Genomic DNA, 23,027 nt, shown 5'->3' on the forward strand with positions numbered 1-23,027 from the left:
GAATGCCAGCCTTCTGTTGCTTGGGCAGTCCTCACGGGTGGAGTGGTTGGGTGCCAGGAGGCCCCCCCCATGCGTTCTTGGGTATCTGGGTGAGGAGGCTATGGAACTTGGGGAGTAGGGTAGGCGGTTACACAGGGGCAGCAGCGGTGGTCTGTGCTCTTGCTGCCTTTCCTGCAGCTCCACCAGACGCTGGAGCATATGAGTTTGGTCCCCCAGTAGCCTCAGAATTGCATCCTGCCTCCTCTCATCACGCTGCTGCCAGCTCTCATCTTGTCCCACCACCTCTCATCTCACTCGTCCCTCCTGTTCTCACGGTCATTTTCTGCTTTCCTGGACTCTGCCATTGTTTTCCTCCTCGCATTCTGCTGAGCTCTTTCAGTGTGGGCGGACTGCATGAGCACAGAGACATTTCATCACGAGTGCGTTTTTTTCACCTTATCTGCGCTAGCCTCTGGGACGGAGATGATAGGGGGAGCGTAGAAACATTTGCAGCTGCGGGAGGAAAAAAAGGGAGAGTAGTATTTAAAAAGACATTTTAGAGAACAATGGGTAGACTTTCACGGTGAACCAAGCTGTTAACATTACATAGCACATGTGCTTTCGGTACAAGGTCACATTTTGCCTCTTATATTGAGTGCCTGCCGGTTTGGTGTGAGAGATCACACATGCAGGACTGGGAAACAGAATTTGGCTTGCAGGCAGCCATGGTAAGCCACAGAGTTTCAGCTTCTTCAACCTTCATAACATGTGGGAAACAGCAGCGCCCTCCTTTCCCACAACAAGCACCCATTGGGTTGGCCATTTAAAAGGAGGGGCTGTACTGGCCATGAATGCAGTCTTCAGGGCAAATTAATCATTAAACACGCTTGCTTTTAAACCATGCATTATATTTACAAAGGTACACTCACCAGAGGCGCCTTCTCCTGCTTCAAGGTCCAGGAGCCCGCCTTGGGAGGGTATTGGCTCCAGGGTGATAAACAGTCCCTGGCTGTCGAGGAGAATGGTTTCTTCGCTTGCATGCTCTGCGCTATCCTCATCCTCCTCCACCTCCTCATCTTCCTCCTTCCCAAAATCCTCATCCCTGTTGCATGAAATACCCCTCTTGCAGGTGTCCACGGACGGGCTGGGGTAGTGGTAGTGGTAGGGTCCCCTCCCCCCCTCCCCAGAACTGCATGCAACTCATCATAGAAGCGGCATGTCTGGGGCTCTGACCCAGAGCAGCCATTTTCCTCTTTGGTAGGCTTGCCTGAGCGCCTTAATTTTCACGCGGCACTGCTGCGGGTCCCTGTTGTGGCCTCTGTCCATCATGCCCTTGGAGATTTTTTCAAATATTCTGGCATTTCGTCTTTTGGAACGGAGTTCTGATAGAACAAATTCATCTCCCCATACAGAGATCACGGATTTATCTCCCCAAAGAGCGATCAGATCCAGTACCTCCCATTCGGTCCACGCTGGAGCTCTTTTGCGATTCTGGGACTGCATGGTCACCTGTGCTCATGAGCTCGCCACGCTGCCCAAACAAGAAATGAAATTCAAAAGTTCCCAGGACTATTGCTGTGTACCTGGCTAGTGCATCTGAGTTGAAAGTACTGTCCAGAGCGGTCACAATGGAGCACTCTGGGATAGCTCCCGGAGGCCAATACCGTCAAATTGTGTCCACACTGCCCCAAATTCGACCCGGCGACGTAGATTTCAGCGCTAATCCCCTCTTCAGGGAGGAGTACAGAAATCGATTTTAAGAGCCCTTTAAGTCGACAAAACAGGCTTGGTCGTGTGGACGGTGCAGGGTTAAATCGACCTAATGCTGCTAAATTTGACCTAAACTCGTAGTGTAGACCAGGGCTAAGAAACAGTGATTCAATGGGAAAAGATCCAGTTCTTAATCATGGAATAGTGGGAATAAAAAAAAAAAAAGTTAAATTATGTTTCAGAAAATTTAATAATCTGTATTGGACACTACAGAAGATGAAAGATTAGGTCTGAGATCAACACATTTCTGTTACAAGTGTCAAAACCACATAGGAGATTTAATCCACATGCTGTGAGACTGTGTGTGGTCACACATACATCTTTGGAAAAGGCAACAGGGAAATTATCATTCTGGACATGGGTTATATGTCAGGCTAAATGATACTTCTGTTCTGCAGGATACTTAATCAAGGAAGGCAATCTGGATGCAGACTGAATCAACGGTGTCAGAGAGGATAAGATTAGAGACATTGGAAAGACAGTGCTTCCCCAACAGAGGTGAACAGATGACTAGCCTTAACCAGACTGAAACTTTGGTGAGAAAATTGGATAAAATAGAGGACATATATTTGAAGATGCATAGAATTCACTTATTAATTATATTGATGTATGAAATTATGTCATACAACTGCAGTGGTGGGGGGAAATTCTACGTACGGCTTGATCCTGCACAACACAAACATGAAGTGTTGTGCATATAAACATAGGTTTAATAAGTGATGAGCAGAATACTGAGAATAGGTGAATTTGAGCCTGCATTAACATGAGTAGTAATTCTGTGTAGTCACCAAGTTATTCCTGCCTAGCACCACAAGCGAGGTCTAAGAGGGCAGCATGAAGCTAAGTGCTTTATTACATGCTAAGAATTGTACTTAATTCTTATCTTCTAAGAGACCCCCATTCTTCCCCCCACACCCACTTTTGTTAAACCACTGTGTACTTGGAAACAAGGGAGCTGCAGGGGCTAGAGACTTCTTACAGCTCATGGCAAAGGACTGTGCCTAGGGCCTAATCCAAAACTCACTGAAGAAAATCAAGTCAGTGGAAAGACACCCAATGGGCTTTGGATCAGACCTCATGTGCTCAATCTGATCACACTTTGGAATATAAAGACCTTCTGCCCCCTGCAAAAAAAGAATCTTCAGGATTAAGGCTGTACTAAAGGTTCTACCTGAAACTATGCAGTGAGATGCTCTGAAGGCTTTCAGTTAGGATAAAATTTTCAAAAGCACCTAAGTAATTTAGGGGCTTTTGAAATTTTTACTCATGATCTCTGCTAAAATACATAATTATAGAAAAATATAACAACCCTGGAAGCAGTGCACTAAATGATTGCTTTGATTTAGAAGGGGGAAGGACGAAGCTCATGCTGGGGCGTGTCCCACAATACCTTCCCCTTTGGTGCAATCTAGTGCATTCCAAGAGGCAAAACATTTCCTTTTTCAAAGCATCTTAGGGGCCAGGGATAATGGTCATCCCAAACAAGGGCAGCACATAGGGTCACCAGATGTCCCGATTTTATAGGGACAGTCCTAATATTTGGGGCTTTTTCTTATATAGGCACCTATTACCCCTCACACCCTGTCCTGATTTTTCACACTTGCTATCTGGTCACCCTAACAGCACAGCAATACCTTAAGAGGTTATAAGATCAGAAGCAGTGGCAAACCTCCCAAACCACTACCCCACACCTGACTTCCACTCAAACATTGTCCTCACAGTTTATACAACTGAAAAAAGCAAAAGTTAAACTGACTGATTAAGAATTAAACAAATCACAATCTTTTGGTGCTGAAGAAAATCTATTAGAGGAAAGAATAAAATAGGGGCTTTACCTGAGTAAGGGTTTCAGGATTTGGCCACAAGTTCACCTTGCAATTGATCGATCTCATTGCTCCATTCAAACAGGAAAATATTAGCAAAGAATAATAGACAAATACAATGATGTACAGTAATGCAAACAGGGTGAAGAGGGAATCAGTCAGATGAAGCGATTATTGGTACATAATTGTGCTGAGTGTGTTCCAATGGACTGGTAAACCAATATCATGCTGGTAGTACTGTGCTTAGAAGGCTGATGCTTAGACTTGGCAAAATTAACATACAGTAGGACCTTGCCAATCCATACTTTGCTAATCCACACTCTTTAAATCTGTGCAACCTCCCACCCCCAATTGCTTTAACTACTTCTCAGCAAAGGTTTAATAGCGTAAACAGCATAGTGCTGAGGTCTCACTTTACTACTTCTAAAAAAAATTATGGTGCACATTATGAAAAATCATAAATAATTAAAACTAAGCTATGCTTGTCAAATTAAACGAACAAAGTACTTTTTATGATGCAGAAACCTTGCTTTTTTATTGTGTGTGTTCAGTTACTGAATTTTTTATGGTAGTCATTTGCAAAGGTAATTTGCAGTGGGAATCAGTAAGGTGCAACTATAGTTATTTTCTGTTCTGGAAAAGGTCTGTTTGGGGCTTAATTGCCTACTTGTAGTCGATGTTTCAGATAGAATGGCTTTAGTCTAGGCCAGTGGTTCTCAAACTTTTGTACTGGTGACCCCTTTCACATAGCAAGCCTCTGAGTGTGACCCCCCCCTTATTAATATATAAAAAGGTGTTTTTAATTTAACACTATTATAAATGCTGGAGGCAAAGTGGGCTTTGGGGTGGAAGCTGACAGTTCGCGACCCCCCCATGTAATAACCTTGTGACCTCCTCATGGATCCCAACCCCAGTTTGAGAACCCCTGGTCTAGGCAGATGCCAACCAATGGCTATACTGGCAACTTATCAGAAATCCAAAGTCTGTGCCTAATTTGCAAAAAATGGGGAAGACAAAAGCCACCTCTTTTATATGTTGGTGCAGCCAACAGAGACTATTAATCCAGTAGCCAAATGCAAGTTTTTGGCAATACCTTGTTTTAGTGTCCATATAGTGTTTTTTTGTGGATTCTGACTTTCTAGATTAAATTCAAAGAAACTGCTGGTCACTGTTGAGCATTCTGTAATACGAGTACTTATTACCATTTCCCTCCTGATTCACAAGCCAGGTGACACTGAAACCATAAGAACAGCCATACTGGGTCAGACCAAAGGTCCATCTAGCCCAGTATCCTGTCTTCCGACAATGGCCAATGCCAGATGTCCCAGAGGGAATGAACAGAACAGGTAATCCATCCTGTCACCAATTCCCAGCTTCTGGCAAGCAGAGGCTAGGGACACCATCCCTGTCCTTCCTGCCTAACAGCCATTGATGGACCTACCCTCCATAAACTTATCTAGTTCTTTTTTGAACCCTGTTACAATCTTGGCCTTTACAACATCCTCTGGCAAGAAGTTCCACAGGTTGACTGTGCACTCTGTGAAAAAATACTTCCTTTTGTTTGTTTTAAACCAGCTGCCTATTAATTTAATTTGGTGACCCCTAGTTATGTTATGAGAAAGAGTAAACAATACTTCTTGTTTACTTTCTCCACACCAGTCATGATTTTATAGACCTCTATCATATCCCCTCTTAGTCGTCTTTTTTCCAAGCTGGAAAGTCCAAGTCTTATTATCTCTCCTCATATGGAAGCCATTCCATACCCCTAATCATTTTTGTTGCTTTTCTGAACCTTTTCCAATTCCAATATATTTTTTTGAGATGGAGCGAACAAATCTGCACAGAGTTTTCAAGATATGGACATACCGTGGATTTACAGAGGCAATATGATTATTATCTATCCCTTTACTAGTTTTGTATCATCTTAAAATTTTGTCACCTCACTGTTTACCCCTTTTTCCAGATCATTTATGAATATGTTGAATAGGATTGGCCCCATTATAGGCTCCTGGGGGAAACCAATGTTTACCTCTCTCCATTCTGAAAACTGACCATTTATTTCTACCCTTTGTTTCCTATCTTTTAGCCAGTTATCTGTCCATGAGAGGACCTTCTCTCTTATCCCATGACAGCTTACTTTGCTTAAGAGCCTTTGTAAAAGGCTTTCTGAAAATTTAAGTACACTATATCCACTGGTTCCCCCTCGTGCACGTGCTTGTTGACCCCCTCAAAGAATTCTAGTAGATTGGTGAGGCATGATTTCCCTTTACAAAAACCATGTTGACTCTTCCCCAACAAATTATGTTCATCAATGTGTCTGACAATTTTGTTCTTTACTATATAGTTTCAACCATTTTGCCCCATAATGAAGTCAGGCTTACCAGCCTGTAATTGCCGGGATCACCTCTGGAGCCCTTTTTAAAAACTGGCATCACATTAGCTATCCTCCAGTCATCTGGTACAGAAGCTGATTTAAATGATAGGTTACAAACCACAGTTAGTGGTTCTGCAATTTCACATTTGAGCTCCCTCAGAACTCTCGGGTGAATACCATCTGGTCCTGGTGACTTATTACTGTTTACTTTATCAATGTGTTCCAAAACCACCTCTAATGACAGTTCAATCTGTGACAGTTCTTCAGATTTGTCACCTAAAAAGAATGGCTCCACTTTCACTGAATTTCAATTATTTTTTAATGAAAACTTCACACTAATATTTTGTTATGAAACACAATTAGCTAAGAGGTACATAGGTTATATCTGTATTAGCAGTATAACTTGTTAGTATGCCCTCTTCTCCCCTTCCCCCATCCTGCCGAACCAAGACACAAGACATTCTTTTTGTACTCTCAAAACATGCTCACTTGGCAAATGCTTATATATCAGGGGTAGGCAACCTATGGCACGTGTGCCGAAGGCGGCACACGAGCTGATTTTCAGTGGCACTCACATTGCCCAGGTCCTGGCCACCAGTCCGGGGGCTCTGCATTTTAATTTAATTTTAAATGAAGCTTCTTAAACATTTTAAAAACCTTATTTACTTTACACACAACAATAGTTTAGTTATATATTATAGACTTCTAGAAAGAGACCTTCTAAAAACGTTAAAATGTATGACTGGCACGCAAAACCTTAAATTAGAGTGAATAAATGAAGACTCGGCACACCACTTCGGAAAGGTTGCAGACCCCTGTTATATATCCACTCATGAGAATTCATTTTCAAATATTGGACAATTATAGACATAGAATTGCTGAAGATGCAATGGACAGAGATGCCTCTAGTAAGAAGCTATAGCTGTGCATCAATCACTAAGCACCCAGAGGCAATAGTAAACATTGACTGGGGGTGGTTTCACTCTGCCTAGGAGAATGTAGATGACCCACTTACAAATAGAATTTGCCAAATGCAAGAATTTGAACATAGCTGGCCCACAAGGTTCTCTGACCCAATACCAAGGATAGTAGAGAGACTAGCAGAGATAAAGCATTCACAGGTTGGTCCAACAAAGGTATTTGACACTAACTATATCTATTCAAGAGTGATAGGCCTACAAGCAGGTTCTTGATGTCAATCTCGTGAATATTTTGTGACATGAGTTGGCTCCTGTACCAACCTCAATGTTCACTGACTCTGACATGAGGATTGCGAAGGCTAAGTCTAACCTAAAGAAGCAGCTGCAACAAAGATGCCAACTAAACATACTTCAATGACTGTGTAGGTGACTTCTTTTGAGAATTCCACAGTTCTCTTAGTAGTAAACTGGCTAGCAAGTGGTATCATCAAAAGACTTTGTGACAAATTTCAGAGTCTACACCAGAGGTGGGCAAACTACGGCCCGTGGGCCACATCTGGCCGAGGGACCCTCCTGCCCGGTCCCCCAGGCAGCTAGCCCCCGGCCTCTCCTCTGCTGTTCCCCCTCCCCTGCAGCCTCAGCTCACTGCGCTGCCGGCACAATGCTCTGGGCGGCGGACTGCGAGCTCCTGGTGCAGCGCAGCTGCAGAGCCTAGCTTGACCTGGTGCTCTGTGTTGCGCAGTGGCGTGGCTGGCTCCAGCCGGGCGGTACGGCTGCCTGTCCTGGTGCTCTAGGCACAGCTGTAGTGCCGCTAGCCACCAGTGCTCTAGGCAGCACAGTAAGGGGGCAGGGTGGATAGAGGGCAGGGGAGTTCGGGTGGTGGTCAGGGGGTAAGGGTGTGGATAGGGGTCGGGGCAGTCAGAGGACTGGGAACAGGATGGTTGAATGGGGGTAGGGGTCCCGGGGCGGACAGGGGACGGGGGAGTGGATGGGGCAGGGTTCGTGTGGGGGCTGTCAGGAACAGGGGGGGTTGGATGGGGCAGGAGTCCCGGGGGGGGGGCCGTCAGAGAGCGTGAAGCGGGGGGGGGGGGGCACTCCTGGCTGTCTGGGGAGTCACTGCCTCCCCTAACCGGCCCTCCATACAATTTCGGAAACCCAATGTGGCTCTCAGGCCAAAAAGTTTGCCCTGCCTACACTGAACACAAGCTAGCAACAGCTGGAGTATACACACATTTTGTCTTTGACAGGTTCAAAGACTTCAGCACAAGGAAGGTCACAGAAGCAAGCAGAGAGCATTGGTCGAGGACAAGAACACAACTACCTCAACAGAAAGTAGTCTTGACGATTACTGAAAATAAGAAACAGTTGATTGACATAATCAGTACAGAGCTCATCCAAGACAAGAAGTTTCACCAATGCACTGAAGCACAAGCTTATCACAGGCAGAGACAACACCCCAACTGAAATAAACCAGGGAGGTGTGGTGATCAGAAAAGAAGATATGGCCATCTCACCGGAGGAAACCGACGACAAAGTAACTTCCTATTTTGCCCTTGGCAAAGGCACTGTGTTGCAGTTTCTGCGAGCTGGACACTCCCTCTGTCTGCTGGGCAACATCAGTGCACCAAAGCCTAATATCACTGAACAGGCAACCAAACTCATGGCTGCATGCAATGAATAATCAGAACTATAACACCATGTGTAAAACATGGCAAAAATCACAGGCAGCAAAAACTGGCAAAAGTACCACGTCAACACCAAAGCTCAGCACCTTATCACTAACTATTGAAGCATTTATAGAATGTAAAATGAGCACATCGTCAGTCACATGTGTGGAAAAGTGCTCTGGATCCAGATACATCACCACTTAATCCTTTGCAATATGGATGGATACACAATAGTTTTTGGAAACAGAGACTTGGAACTATCACACAATGTCATGCTTGCTCCTTCTGAAGTAGTCAAGTGCTCTCGTGAGATTAATGTACCCTATACATTTATGAGAGGTGGATGTAATAGTGCCAAACTGCTATGTGCCTTATTTTGTGCATGCCAAGGAGGTGTGCATGTTGCAACAGACTGATCAAATCAGTTTTAGCATTTGCAAAGGAAAACTATGATGACAAATGAGTGTACTGATCTGAATATACAGATCACTCAATTGTAGCGTGAATCAGAAAGATCACTTAGTAATCCATTATAATGATACCAAAATGAAGTATTTGGTTAAAAAGTGTTATAATTTTATTGAATATTTTTAGAGTGAAAAAGAGTGGTGATCACTGTATCAAATTAAAACTGCTATACCACAACCCCCTCTCCTGTACCCCTATTATTTATATATGTACTGTTATTGACTGATACGGCAAATGTTAAATACATACATTTCACATATTGGAACTCTTATGCCTTGATTTTGTATGCCTCAAATCATGCAAACTCTTACTCTCTAGGGCTGAGGGCAGAATATGAAATGATATTTCAAAAATGCTCAGCAGTGAGGGTCATCAGACAGATTCCTAAAGTGTATGGTCTTGAGATACAGAATCCACCCCCAAAAAAACCCTTGTTTGGCCCATAAAGCAAGAGTGGCTACCAAACTATATGGGTTGTTTTAATCAAGATGTAGCAGCACATGCCTTCATCTGCACTCTCCACACCTCCATGATAAAGAGAAGGGCAGATGTGGGCCATGTGCAGAACTCCATAGACTGCACTTGGACCAGTCCTACCTGGGCTGCTTGTATTCACAAAGGAGCTTCCGCTATAGAAAAATCAAAGTAAAGCAAGCATGTCACGGAGGACTGACTGGGTGCACAGAGAACTGCATAGCTTTATATCGTTTACTTACCGCAACAGGGCGAACAACATTTTTACAAACAATACCCCTGCGTCAAAAAGCTTACAACGTAAGTTAGACAGTTCCAACTCTGTTTGACTAGTTTTTATATAGCCACCATCACCGTGTCATGAGTGACTCACAGCAGATAGGAAAGTATCACCATCCTCATTTTACAGATGGAGACCTGAGGCACACAGAGTTTATATATTTTAGAATTTTATACTGCAGCTCATCACACAATGGGTTCCGTTTCTGACTCTGCTACAGACTCATATTTCACAAGACCCCATCTAGTACCTCAGCCACAAGGCCATTCTTCCCCTCTTATCTTTGTACACATGATAAAGGATTAGGCATGAGATCAGGAACAGTCAGCATTAGAGAGATCACCACCAACTCCAGGTTAAGAGAAAGAGGGGAGTTTGGGAAAGGAATGACTGCAGTTGCTTGGTGCACAAAACAAGAGAGCTTGTTCCAAACACAGAAGGCGGCATGAACAGAAGCAGTCACAATTAGAAAAGAGACAAAGGGTATATCTTAAGCAGAGATGACTGGATAGAGCCCCAGGCATTAGGGGTCATATGGGGAAATGAAACCAGAGATAACCGACAGTGGCCATAACCCTGACTGTCACCCTTCCAAACATTAAACATTTGCAGTCACCCTGGAGACCATTTGGGTTTTCATACCTTCTGTAATTAGCCTAAAGTACTCTCCTGTTGGCCTACCTCAAGAGATTATGGTAATTCTACAGGACAGATTTTCCTCTGCAGATGTGTAGCAGGTTCTTTTTTTAAATACTGTACCTGCAAATGAAGCATGTCATCTAGTATAAATGAGGTTTTCAAAAAATTCAATTTGCTTCCATTGTTCATGCAAATCTGCGATGATCTGACCAGATGGATACAGCTTTCTATTTCCTGGATTGCTCACATCAGGTTTTGTGAAAACTAACATACCCTTGTGGTTTAACTATGTATTTCATCCATTGCTATTGCCAGTGCTAACATAAATATTTCAGACACTTGCACGATAATGTTTTACAGTTAGGTATGGGTCAATAAGAAGCCACAGATTCAGATGAATCATTATTTCAGCTAAAGTAAAGCCTTAGAGAACTTAACATGCCTGTGCCACTAAGTAGGGCAAGATCCACATTTGACTAGTACAATACAAAATCCATAAACAGAACCTAGTGTTGTCTCACTTCAATCAAGTTAGCCTGAATGATATGCCCTAACACAGAATTCTTATGCCAAAGCAGCAGTATTTAATCCTTTTGTAACCAGACCCTGGGGATCAGGAGGAAGGTAACAAGGAAGTTGAAGTGGGACCCTAAGATCTGCATGCAGAAATCTACTCTTGTCTACTATCATCTCATTTTGTTTAAAAATCTTTGATATCTGGTAAGAATAGGATTGGCCCATTTGACCAGCTAAAGATATTCAACACCATAAAGACTGACGTCTAAATATTGGCACATATGGGGTATTTTATATTCCCAATGAATCACTCTTTCCAATCAAGTCACAGAGAATCAAAACTTTCAGAAAATGTCTTTAAAAACTGTTCACTACATGAATACGTTTTTTCAGATGCAAGCTTTCACCTGTTTAAAACCTCCAGTATGCACAAATCAGATAGCTACTGACTCCTTTTCTGAATGCACAAAAACTCAGACAAGTACACACGAATCAGACAACTATCTACCCAGAGAGCAGGCTGAGGCCCCTTTGAAAATGTAACTATAAACAAGGCATCATCAACTCCCTCACTGAACGGACAATGGTTTCATTCCTTACAAACAGAGCAGTAGGCTCACATAAGCCTCCTCCACCTTTCCCCTGCAGTTTAAACAACAATAACCACAGATTTTTAAAAACCTGCAATAGACATTAAAGAGGCACTCTGGAGTAACTGTAGGTACCAATATGGGCCTCCACAAGTAGAAAGTCTAACTATAGCCACAAATATTAAATTAACTAGTTCCTATTACACATTCAATGATCTATGTAGTATAGTCAGAGAGTGCTGATTTCTATTCATGCCTGACACGATTAATGGTGGTTAAGTCCATTAATGGCTATTAGCCAGGACGGGTAAGGAATGGTGTCCCTAGCCTCTGTCTGTCAGAGGATGGAGATGGATGGCAGGAGAGAGATCACTTGATCATTGCCTGTTAGGTTCACTCCCTCTGGGGCACCTGGCATTGGCCACTGTCGGTAGACAGGATGGACCTTTGGTCTGACTCGGTACGGCCTCTCTTATGTTCTTATGATTCTGTGATGTGAGACTTTAAACATGAATAGGGGAGACTGCTGCTGAGTCTGCCAGCAAGTTGCTAGACTCTAAAGCAGTGGTTCCCAAACTTTAACAACCTGAGAACCCCTTTCACAAAAATGTCAAGTCTTGTGAACCCCCTCTTAAAAATGAGTATTTCCAGGGATTTTCTCCTTTACCTGAGTATAAATTATAAAAGGCAAATCTTGGAAATATAAAATTTGTTTTTGTGACATGCTTATTACACACTATGTATTATTAATTATTATTTATCATTACAGTATTTTTATTGCATTATGAAAACGGCAACACTCTTCCAAGATCTCACTTTCGTAGCTTGTATCACTTTGAATAAGCCTGTTATAAGACAAGGCTCCTAGGTTTCATCAAGGAGTATGGGATGTGAAACAACATGAAGGTATTTAAGAAGCCAACTCAAAGAGTTCCTCCTACACAAGCATTCAGGTCTTGAGCAGTCCAGGCAAACAACACACGTTACAACAAAGCTTAAACTTGTTCTTCATAATAATTTTAAAAACAATACTAGCTGCCTATTTAATTTTAAAAACAGCAAAAAATATCAACCTTCAAGACTCCTTATAAGAAATGGAAAGGGAGGTGAAGTCTCCCCAGTGTGATAGATCTGCTTGCTTTGATTTGCTTAGCTCTTGGAAGTCTAGGGGCCAACAGCCCGGAGCCCCATGCTGCCTGGGGTCCCTAGGGACAGCTCTGTCCGTCACTAGGGAATTTTTCCCCAAGAACTCCCTATAACATTTCGCGGACCCCAGTTTGGGAACCACTGCTCTAAAGTAAACTTAACCAGTCAGTGGAGATCCCAGTTCGGTTACTATGGTCTGTTACCCTCTGTAGGCAGTCACTCTACCCCATAAGCAAAACAGTCTTCCTTTGGCCAGCCACTAGGAGCTATGCTAAGTTCCTCTCAAATGGTGCTAGAATTTGGATACAAGTCTGTATGATCAAGATACAGTTCGGCCTATTTAGATATCACGTTGATCTTTTTGGGTGTGAATACAAACTCTCACCTTCTCCCCTACTTAAACTAGCAGCATTTTTTCCTTTAAAAAAATGGCTTCAGCTTGAGACAGCAAGTTTGTAAGGAAGAAGTTTCACAAAAAGACCCAGACATACATTGTATGAATGCACAAGCATATGAACTGAGTCCCAGACAGCAACCCTGAAAATCTCTGCAAGAAAGACATTTCTCTAGCAAACTGTGGAAACTACTTTGGATATGGCTCAATGTGATCTAAAGACTTCAGCTACTGTGGCACTCCCAAGGTCATAGCAAGCTCTGCATACCATTTTCTCTGCTCAGAAAGACAGCTCTCTCTCACCCCTGAATTTATCCACATAAGCCACAAGTAGTTTTTGAGATGAATGGATGGGCTTGCTTTCATCTAAGTAAAGAAATGAAAACTCAATATCGGGACCATAACAAAACAAAAAATTTTAACTTTATGTATACATATGTACATCCATACTACAGCTTACATACTAAGGAATGACAATAAAAATGACTAACCATTTGAAAGCATGGAAATGAACAGTTAAAGAAAGGAAAATACACACTGAGCTATCACACATTTTTTCAATAAATGCACATTTTAACTGCTATGTCACGGACATGAACCAAATATACTAAGGCTGTCGATTAATCACATTTAACTCACGCGATTAACTAAAAAAAAATTAATCACGATTAATTTACAAGGAGCAATGGTCTCAAGTTGCAGTGGGGGAGGTCCAGGTTGGATATCAGGAAAAACTATTTCACTAGGAGGGTGGTGAAACACTGGAATGCGTTACCTAGGGAGGTGGTGGAGTCTCCTTCCTTGGAGGTTTTTAAGGCCCAGCTTGACAAAGCCCTGGCTGGGATGATTTAGCTGGGAATTGGTCCTGCTTTGAGCAGGGGGTTGGACTAGATGACCTCTTGAGGTCCATTCCAACTCTGATATTCTATGATTCTATGATTCTAATTGCACTGTTAAACAATAAAATGCCAATTGAAATGTATTAAATATTTTTTACATTTTCAAATATATTGATTTCGGTTACAACACAGAATACAAAGTGTACAGTGCTCAGTTTATAATATTTTTATTACAAATATTTGCACTGTAAAATGATAAAAAATAGAATTTTTCAATTAACCTCATACAAGTACTGTAGTGCAATCTCTAGTGTGAAAGTGTAATTTACAAATGTAGATTTTTTTTTGTTACATAACTGCACTCAAAAACAATGTAAAACTTCAGAGCCTACAAGTCCACTCTGTTTTACTTCTTGTTCAGCCAGTCACTAAGACAAACAAGTTTGTTTACATTTACGGGAGATACCGTTGCCTGCTTCTTATTTACAATGTCACTTGAAAGTGAGAACAGGCATTCGCATGGCACTGTTGTAACCGGCGTTGCAAGATACTTACATGCCAGATGCGCTAAAGATTCATATATCCTTTCATACTTCCATGCTGATGATATTAGTTAAAAAAAAAGTGCGTTAATTAAATTTGTGACTGAACTTCTTGGGGGAGAATTGTATGTCCCCTGCTCTGTTTTACCCACATTCTAGCATATATTTCATGTTATAGCAGTCTCTGATGAGGACCCAGCACATGTTTGATTTATGGACATTGTCACTGCAGATTTGACAAAACGCAAAGAAGGTGCCAATGTGAGATTTCTAAAAATAGCTATAGCACTCAACCCAAGGTTTAAGAATCTGAAGTGCCATTCAAAATCTGAGAGGGACAAGGTGTGGAGCATGCTTTCAGAAGTCTTAAAAGAGCAACACTCTGATGCGGAAACTACAGAACCCGAACCACCAAAAAAAGTAAATAAATCAACCTTCTGCTGGTGGCATCTGACTCAGATAATGAAAATGAACATGCATCAGTCTGCTCCACTTTGGACTGTTATCAAGCAGAACTCGTCATCAGCATGGATTCATATCCTCAGGAATGGTGGTTGAAGCATGAAGGGACATATGAATCTTTAGCGCATCTGGCACAACTATTTTGCAACGTCATTTACAACAGTGCATTGCAAACGTCTGTTCTCACTTTCAGGTGACAAGAAGTGTAAACAAGAAGTGGGCAGCATTATCTCTTGCCAATGTAACCAATAATGTAATGTAAGTTTTACATTATTTTATTTCTGAATTAAGGGGGGGGCTGTACATAATAATTCGTCATTTGTAAGTTTAACTTTCATGATAAAGAGATTGCACTATAGTACTTGTATTAGGTGAATTGAAATATACTATTTCTTTTGTTTTTTAAAGTGCAAATATTTGTTTTCAAAAATAAATAGAAAGTGAGCACTGTACACTTTGTATTCTGTGTTGTAACTGCAATCAATCAATATATTTGAAAATATCCAAAAATATTTAAATAAATGGTATTCTATTGTTTAATCGCACAGTTAATTGTGATTAATCTTTTTAATCGCTTCACAGCCCTAAAATATACATGTAAAGAATTTTGATACTGGAAACATTAGACTCTAATTTCAGTCTTCGAATGAAAATTTTTAAATATCCAAAAAAGGGAAGTGATGCAAGCATTAAGGATCTTGTTCTACTTATTAGGAAACCTACTGAATAGGCTTGAAGCCTAAAGGGAACACACACACACAGGTAGGGATGCACAGCTGTCGAATCACACAGAGTCTGCAAACAGTTCTCTATGAGAAGACTCAGCTAGGAAATCACCCAGCACTCAAGTGCAGCTCCCCTCTGGAAAGTACACCCAAAATATTATCTTGTGCTTTAGAGAAATCTATACAACGCAAACTCAAAATTGCCCCCTCCCTCAATGTGGAGGAAGATATGCACAACTTAACCCCCCCCCATTAGAAATTGCACAAACTTGGTTTTATAACAAACAAAAACAAGTTTATTAACTATAAAAGGCTGATTTTAAGTGATTATAAGGGACAGCAAATAGAACAAGGCAGATTACTAAGCAAATAAAACAAAACATGCATACTAAATTTAAGATCTTAAAGAGACTGGTTTCAAGAAGTAATTTCTCACCCTAAATGTTGTTTTAGGCAAGTTACAGAGTTTCTGTAGCTTAGAGTTCCAGGTATTTCTCCTTATAGACTAGATTCCTTTGTCTCAGTCTAGACTCAGCCCTTGCCTTTCCCACAGCTCAGTTCCTGTGTCTCTTCAGATACTTTCAGCACTCTTTCTTCCTGGACAGAAAGGCAATGGAAAACAGGACTCTTCTCCTTACTCCCCAGCCTTACACAGAATTTACATATGGCGGGAAGCCTTTGTTTCCAATGGAAAAGCAACAACAGCGTCCAAGGTGGCAGTTTTTAGCAGGTGACATTATCACCTTACCTTGCAGTGTCAAATCAGCCATGAAACCAGATTTATTTGCAATGTCCACAGGATGGGATCCACATCTTCGAAGACTCATGGTCTTTTTCCTAATGGCCCATTAAGGCTGACTGCTCATTGTCTGGTGGGCATCTCCAAGTATAACCACAGTTGTAATTGTTACATAGTCAATATTCCTAACTCCAAATACAGAGATGATACATGCACACAAATTGGATAATCACAATCAGTAAATTATAACTTTTCCAATATCTTACATGAGACATCTTGCATAAAATATATCTTAATTATGCCATATTCATATCATAAGCATATTTCTATAAATAATATAGAGCGTCACATCACAATCCCATCTTATTTTATCTTCACAGCAATGTATTCACTAGGAAGCTCTCTCTCGTTCGAACTGTAGCAAATGTGAAAGCTGCTGATCGATACTGTGAGTGGCTTATGAGCCTTGATTTCCAAACATCAGTATGAATTTATCTCATTCAGCATATCTAGGCAGAAGGAAACAAGTGATTAAAGGACTGAAATAATAAAAACGGATAATTCTTCTGAAGGGGAATGTAAACATAGTCCAGAGTTGTTAAGTAGCAGGAGAGAAAGGATCTGTGGTTATTTCTAAAGGTGCAGGAAATCAGTTTCTTCGGATTACCCAAGATCTCCAAAGTATGAAACTTTGCCCTCTGAAGTAAAAAAGAACACTGATGAGTTTGGTGATCTTGCAAGTAAGACCATTTCTATGCCATCAATGCCATAAAAACACAACCACAATGACAGTCATTGTTTCAGGCCTTCTAGCCAGCTCTCCAGTATCAGCTTCATTCAGCAGTAGCCTCTTTCTCGGATACTCCAAAAACAGTAACAAACAAACAAAAAAATCAAACTGTGATTATGCCATTAACACAATGAAAGGTAAGGACTTGCACACGATAAGAAAGTTACAGCCTTCTTTTATGCTAACCATCATCATCTTCAAAGTAGTATAAGAAAATGATTAGTTTCAGAGTAACAGCCGTGTTAGTCTGTATCCGCAAAAAGAAGAACATTATATGTTCCATTCTATATGCATCCGAAGAAGTGGGCTGTAGTCCACGAAAGCTTATGCTCTAATAAATTTGTTAGTCTCTAAGGTGCCACAAGTACTCCTGTTCTTCTTTTTGAAGAAAATGATTGAAGCTCTTCACCTCAGATATACTCCTGACAGCTTTAAACTCACAGATCCACTAGTAGATGTTGAAAGTGAATATGGAAAGGAAAAATGAAAGGAAGACCTGAAAGAATTAACACTGACATTAATAGAATAATGTTAGTTGAATCTGAGAAATGAATAAGTAAAGACTACAAGAGCCATACAGGGAAATGTGTGTACCTACTTATTAAGTCACAGAATTTGGTGGCCAGGTTGCTGAAGACAGCAACCAAGAACGCAGACAGAAGTATGGCGACAATATCCTTGCCATTTGCGACAAGTGAAAAGGTCAAAGATCTCACATGCAAGTCTCTTCAACTTCTAATTTATGGGTGTCCAGCACACTAAACTTAATTGAGGAAGAAGCAATGCCTAGCAGAGTGCTAACCTATTTTACTGGGATTTCAAAAACTTTTCTGCAACCACTATCAGCCTCATAATTTGTTGACAGAAATGGAAGATTGATGCTCCAGCTTTCCAATGACACTTGATGGAACAGAATTCTCAGGATAACCGTCTCTCTACATTTACATTCAGCTACCCAAAGCACATTGAAGTTTGCACTCAGCACAAGAAGGACTTGTATAAAATGAGTGCTGTATTTTGATCAAACAAGGGACTGACTCTACAGAGAGGTACTAAATTTACAAAAGCAACTGCAGAAAAATGGCGGGATTTAACAGATTACAGCCTGATGACACTGTCACAGTCTCAGCAGAAATCCAGTTTGATCTAATTAGCAACAATGAACTGGAATCACACAAGGACAAAATTGAAAAACAATTCCGAGAAACATTGGTATCTTTCAATTATTTAGTCAACATGACTGACCCCAAGTACAAGAGTCACAGGCTGAGATCAGCACAGAAGACGATGTAATGCTAATATGGCTGATGAAACAATCCCAAATCTTTTCTTTCTCCCCTAGTATTTAAAACTGAAGATCCAGATTTCTAATCAAAAGTGTTTGTCTGTCAAGGACATTCTGTCACAGTTTATTTAATCAAAATGATGGAAGACTGGAAGTAAATTCACAGAGAAAAGGACAGCACAATGCAGAACTCTGACCATTCTTAAAAGACTGCATTCCTGTATAGCCATCTTAGCACCAATTGAGCATGTCTTTAGCAAGGTTAAAACTCAATAATAGGGTAGGTGTTGGAAAAACAAATAAATTGGTATAATGGAATCAGAATCTAAGGGTTGACACAAAAGAGCAGTGCGGCTAGTCAGACTGACAACTTGACTATGTTCTGTTTTACTTGCAGAAGTGCAAGCTTTTCATTTTAGACAAGGTGTGTATTTTTTTTTAAGTTTGAGGAATAAATATGCTAAAAGTGGGTCCCACGGTACATATTAAGTGTTTCATTTCAGAAAAATGTTAGGGATAGAGGAGGTGTGGGGGATGGATGTTAATGGATTTTTCAGGTTGGGCAAGTCACAATAACCCTAATGATTTTTATAAGGTTCAACACCAAAGGCACATGCTCATCTGCAAAGTGAGGCTCTACATGGACAAAACTCGAAGAGCAATCACTGCCTAAGCCATTTACAACTGTATCCTGAAATTCCTTCCCTAAGACAAGCAGTGAATGCTGAGGAGCTCCCCACTTTATTAAACTCTTTACTTCGTTTGCATAATTTGAAGCGGCTAAAAAATAAAGCATAACAAAATGCCCAAGCAATGGGGAAGTCACTTCCAAACAAAAACAGCAATGACATTTATAACAACTGCAAATATATACATATTTTACTTCAACAAAAGGTGGTGATCTGCCAGTTTGAATACTGAGTAGGGACACAACAAGACTTCCATACATAATGTGCAAAAACTGAATATACACACACACACCTTTGTGAAGTTTAAGGGCTTTTTGAAGACATTTATGTTATAGAAAGATTTACATATGGGAAAATTGTTCAGCTATAGCAGGCTGAAACCTCAAGAGCATCTGAAAGACAAATGGATCCTATAACTATTCTTTTGACAATAATATCGAGTACTGATGCAGCTCTTAAAATTAAAAAACCCTATAAAATTAATTAATATTTACTACACCCTTGTGAGGTGGGAAAGCATTTTCCCAGTGTACATGTGGGGAAACTGAGGCACAGAGCGGTTAAATAAATCCAAGGCCACAGTGGGAGACTTGCTATTTCCGCCAATAAACCAAAATGTGTATGTGTTAACTGAGGGCCTGTCCCCTTCAAAACACACCTTCTGTGCCTATAATATGAGATCTTGTAGTGAAGTCAAAATGCTGGATGTGTGTCATCTCAGTCAATCCATACCCAGTGGCAAACATCAGGTTATAACTCCACTGCAGAATCAAGCAGAGGAGGCACTGATCTGGGAGGGAGAAAAGTTCACATAAAAATATCTCCAAGAACTGCAAAAGGAATTTGGATTAAGTTTCCTTTCCTGAAGTCTGCCCCAGTGCTCACATTTTTCTTGAAGTCATTTGAAAACATGATGTGTCTATAACAACGAGTACAAATGCATTTATACTGTGTTGTGTTGGTCCTTTTCATGACCCAATGCAGTGAAATTTATCCTAGGGAGATCATGGAAAGTAATTGCTCTCACTTTCGATTGTTCTGCACTTGTGAGAGGAATGAAGATTTCAGAACTGGATTCCTCACCACATACCACAACATGACAATTTTATGCAGAGGTGCTCATCATACTATAGAGGGGATCTCTAAGTACTGTCCAGCTGGCAAACATGACCTAGCAGACACCTTCTTTCCCCTGTAACAGCATGACGAGGATGAAGCTGATCAACAGCAATTTTCTATTAAGAACATAAGAACGGCCGTACTGGGTCAGACCAAAGGTCCATCTACCCCAGTATCCTGTCTTCCGACAGTGGCCAATGCCAGGTGCCCTAGAGGGAATGAGCAGAACAGGTAATCATTAAGTGATCCATTTCCTGTCGCCCATTCCCAGCTTCTGGGAAACAGAGGCTAAGGACACCATCCTTGCCCATCCTGGCTAATAGCCATTGATGGACCAATCCTCCATTAACTTATCTAGTTCTTTTTTTAACCCTGTTATAGACTTGGCTTTCACAACATCCTCTGGCAAGGAGTTCTTAAGGTTGTGTGAAAAAATACTTCCTTTTGTTTTAAACCTGCTGCCTATTAATTTCATTTGGTAACCCCTAGTTCTTGTGAACTCAATCAGCCACCTGTTCTATCATGGAATACAGGAGCACAAATCAAATATTATGCCTGCAGGCATTTATGCTGCATACTTTCAAATACATGTATATACAAACTGGTGGGAGCCTCAGGCTCTTGGGAAGCTAACAATGAAGTCCTCAGTGTCGCATATTTTGGCCATCCCTACTTTGAGTCTAGTCTCCACTTGGTGGATATGCATAGCCATCCTTAACATTAACAGCATATGAAACAAGGAGAGATTAGATTCCTGAAATAATAAGCATGAGAATCTTTACATGAGGTAGTCCATCTTTCATTTTCTTTATCATAAAAAGCATTTAAGAAGTCTGAAATATAACATACTTTCAAAGATGAACTGTGGGGCAGAAACACAGTTCTAACCACAGTCACAGAGATTATAGCCAGGCTATGAAGGGCATCCAGCACAAAAATAGATTCATTTATATTTTTATTCTCTGTTGGAGTCCACTGACTATTGCAGGTTTGCTAGCTATGTCCCACAAGTCTTTGGGCAGCTGCAGATTCTGTTGGTGCCTCTGTGCAATGGCCAAGAATCTTACGTTCTGGGACAATACCAGCAACCCAGAAGAGCCAAACTAAATACTGGGGTAATCTTTTAAAAGTTTGATATTAAAGTCACACACATTAAGCCAGAATTAAGAAGCACACTTTTGAGAAATATGTAACTTTTAGATTTAAAGGAATAAAACTAGACTTGAAACAGTTAAGGATTAGAAAGCTTTCCTGTTTTTAAAACTGCACAATATTACACTTACTACTCTTAATAGCAAGTTTGCCATCGAGCGATATTTAATCAACCCAGGAGACCACAGCAGACCAGAACAGCATGTGCCCACAAACATATAAAATCTGTCTTTTGATAGACATAGAGAAAAAGAAAGTGCTTCTGAGCTAGTAATGGAGGCACATCATCTACCATTTGACTGACAGAAAGCTCAGTTAGTTGTAAAGTCCTGGAGGTGCACTAACAGAAGTTCTTGAGACTGACAATGACCACACAACACCAGATTTGGTGGTAGTCTTGTTTCCTTTCACTGAGGCAGAAAGCTGTTCTTCCCACACCAGACACCTCTTTGTTTAAACACCAAAAAATGCAGTTGGATTTGATGGTTATTTTTAGTTTCTATGACGTTTCTGTCAGTGATGTCAGAAGTAGTTTCAAAGGGACACAATAATTCACCATCAATGTGTTACCTGGACGGACTATTTGCCACTGATGTGTTGGGTAAAACACTTCTAAGTCTTCAGGATCAAGATCATCCTCTGCTACTGATTCTTTGCCATTCTCTTCTTTTAAGTCACTTTCTTCTGTTTTTGTTAGGGCAAACTCCTGTTGGATATACAAGATACAGCTCATTAGTAATTGCACCTGGGTTATGTAGTGTCCATGGAGAATACATTCCTCAGGTTTTTTGACACCTGAGATTCTTTCTACATGGATTAAAAATATATATTATTAAAGATTAAACCAGCATAACTGTTATGACATTTATGTTGAACAAAGTAGTGCATCTTATTTCCTATTCTAGTGCAGGTCGCAAGCTTCAAGCGAGAGTTAACAGAGCCAGATCTATATTATAGCCCAGGCTGGTAGCACTGCCTATTAGGCAGGTTGTGACACACTTCCCATCATAAAGACGCTGTTTTCAGTAGCTTATAACTTTGCCAAACTAACTGTTCAGCTGAAAGTTTCCATGCTGTGTTTCTGCCTCAGACTGAATGTTTTTTGGAAAATTTCAGCCAAAACTGTATGGCTATTTCCAAGACCAAGGATAGGGGAAAATATGTTGTTTTGCCCATGTTAAAAAATTCTGGCAACCTCTTCGAGAAGTTTCTAGGGCCCCCATGCTTTGGAGCAGGGATTTGACATTTGGCAAAGGGGAGCCGTTTGAGTCAAGAATGTGCCTTTGACTGTCCCTTTGAAAATCCACCCATATTTGGCCAAGTTATAATCCTTTGGAGGAAAAAATAAAATCACGGTTTACATATGCTCAGTAGAAACTTGTTAGATTCCCTGGCTATTCCATCCACACTGAGCATTCTCCACCCTGGTGCTGAGCAGGACTTGCCCTGCAATTGCAACTCTGGGCTCCTACACAGAAGGATCTGTCTTTCCAATGCTCCCAATGCCCCCACCCTGCCCCCCGCCACTGGGCCCAAAGAGTGCGGTGAAGGGAGCTGCCTGATTTGAATGCAGATCAGAAAAGAACCGGACCAGGGAGGGGAGGGAGTAGATTTAGTCAAGAAGTCAGGGAGGAGGAGGAGAGTG

The 23,027-nt window shown here is 41.1% G+C and overlaps 1 protein-coding gene across 1 annotated transcript in view; it reads right to left on the minus strand.

The window, feature by feature from the left end:
- Positions 1-23,027, minus strand: part of SIL1 (SIL1 nucleotide exchange factor) — a 233,021-nt gene that overhangs the window by 141,116 nt on the left and 68,878 nt on the right. The window contains exon 3 of the mRNA XM_054037890.1: positions 21,953-22,088. Coding sequence (XP_053893865.1) covers positions 21,953-22,088 — 136 coding nt within the window. The remainder of the gene's footprint in view (positions 1-21,952; positions 22,089-23,027) is intronic.

The sequence above is a fragment of the Malaclemys terrapin genome, chromosome 8 (genome assembly GCF_027887155.1).
Source record: "Malaclemys terrapin pileata isolate rMalTer1 chromosome 8, rMalTer1.hap1, whole genome shotgun sequence".
Taxonomy (NCBI): Eukaryota; Metazoa; Chordata; order Testudines; family Emydidae; genus Malaclemys; species Malaclemys terrapin.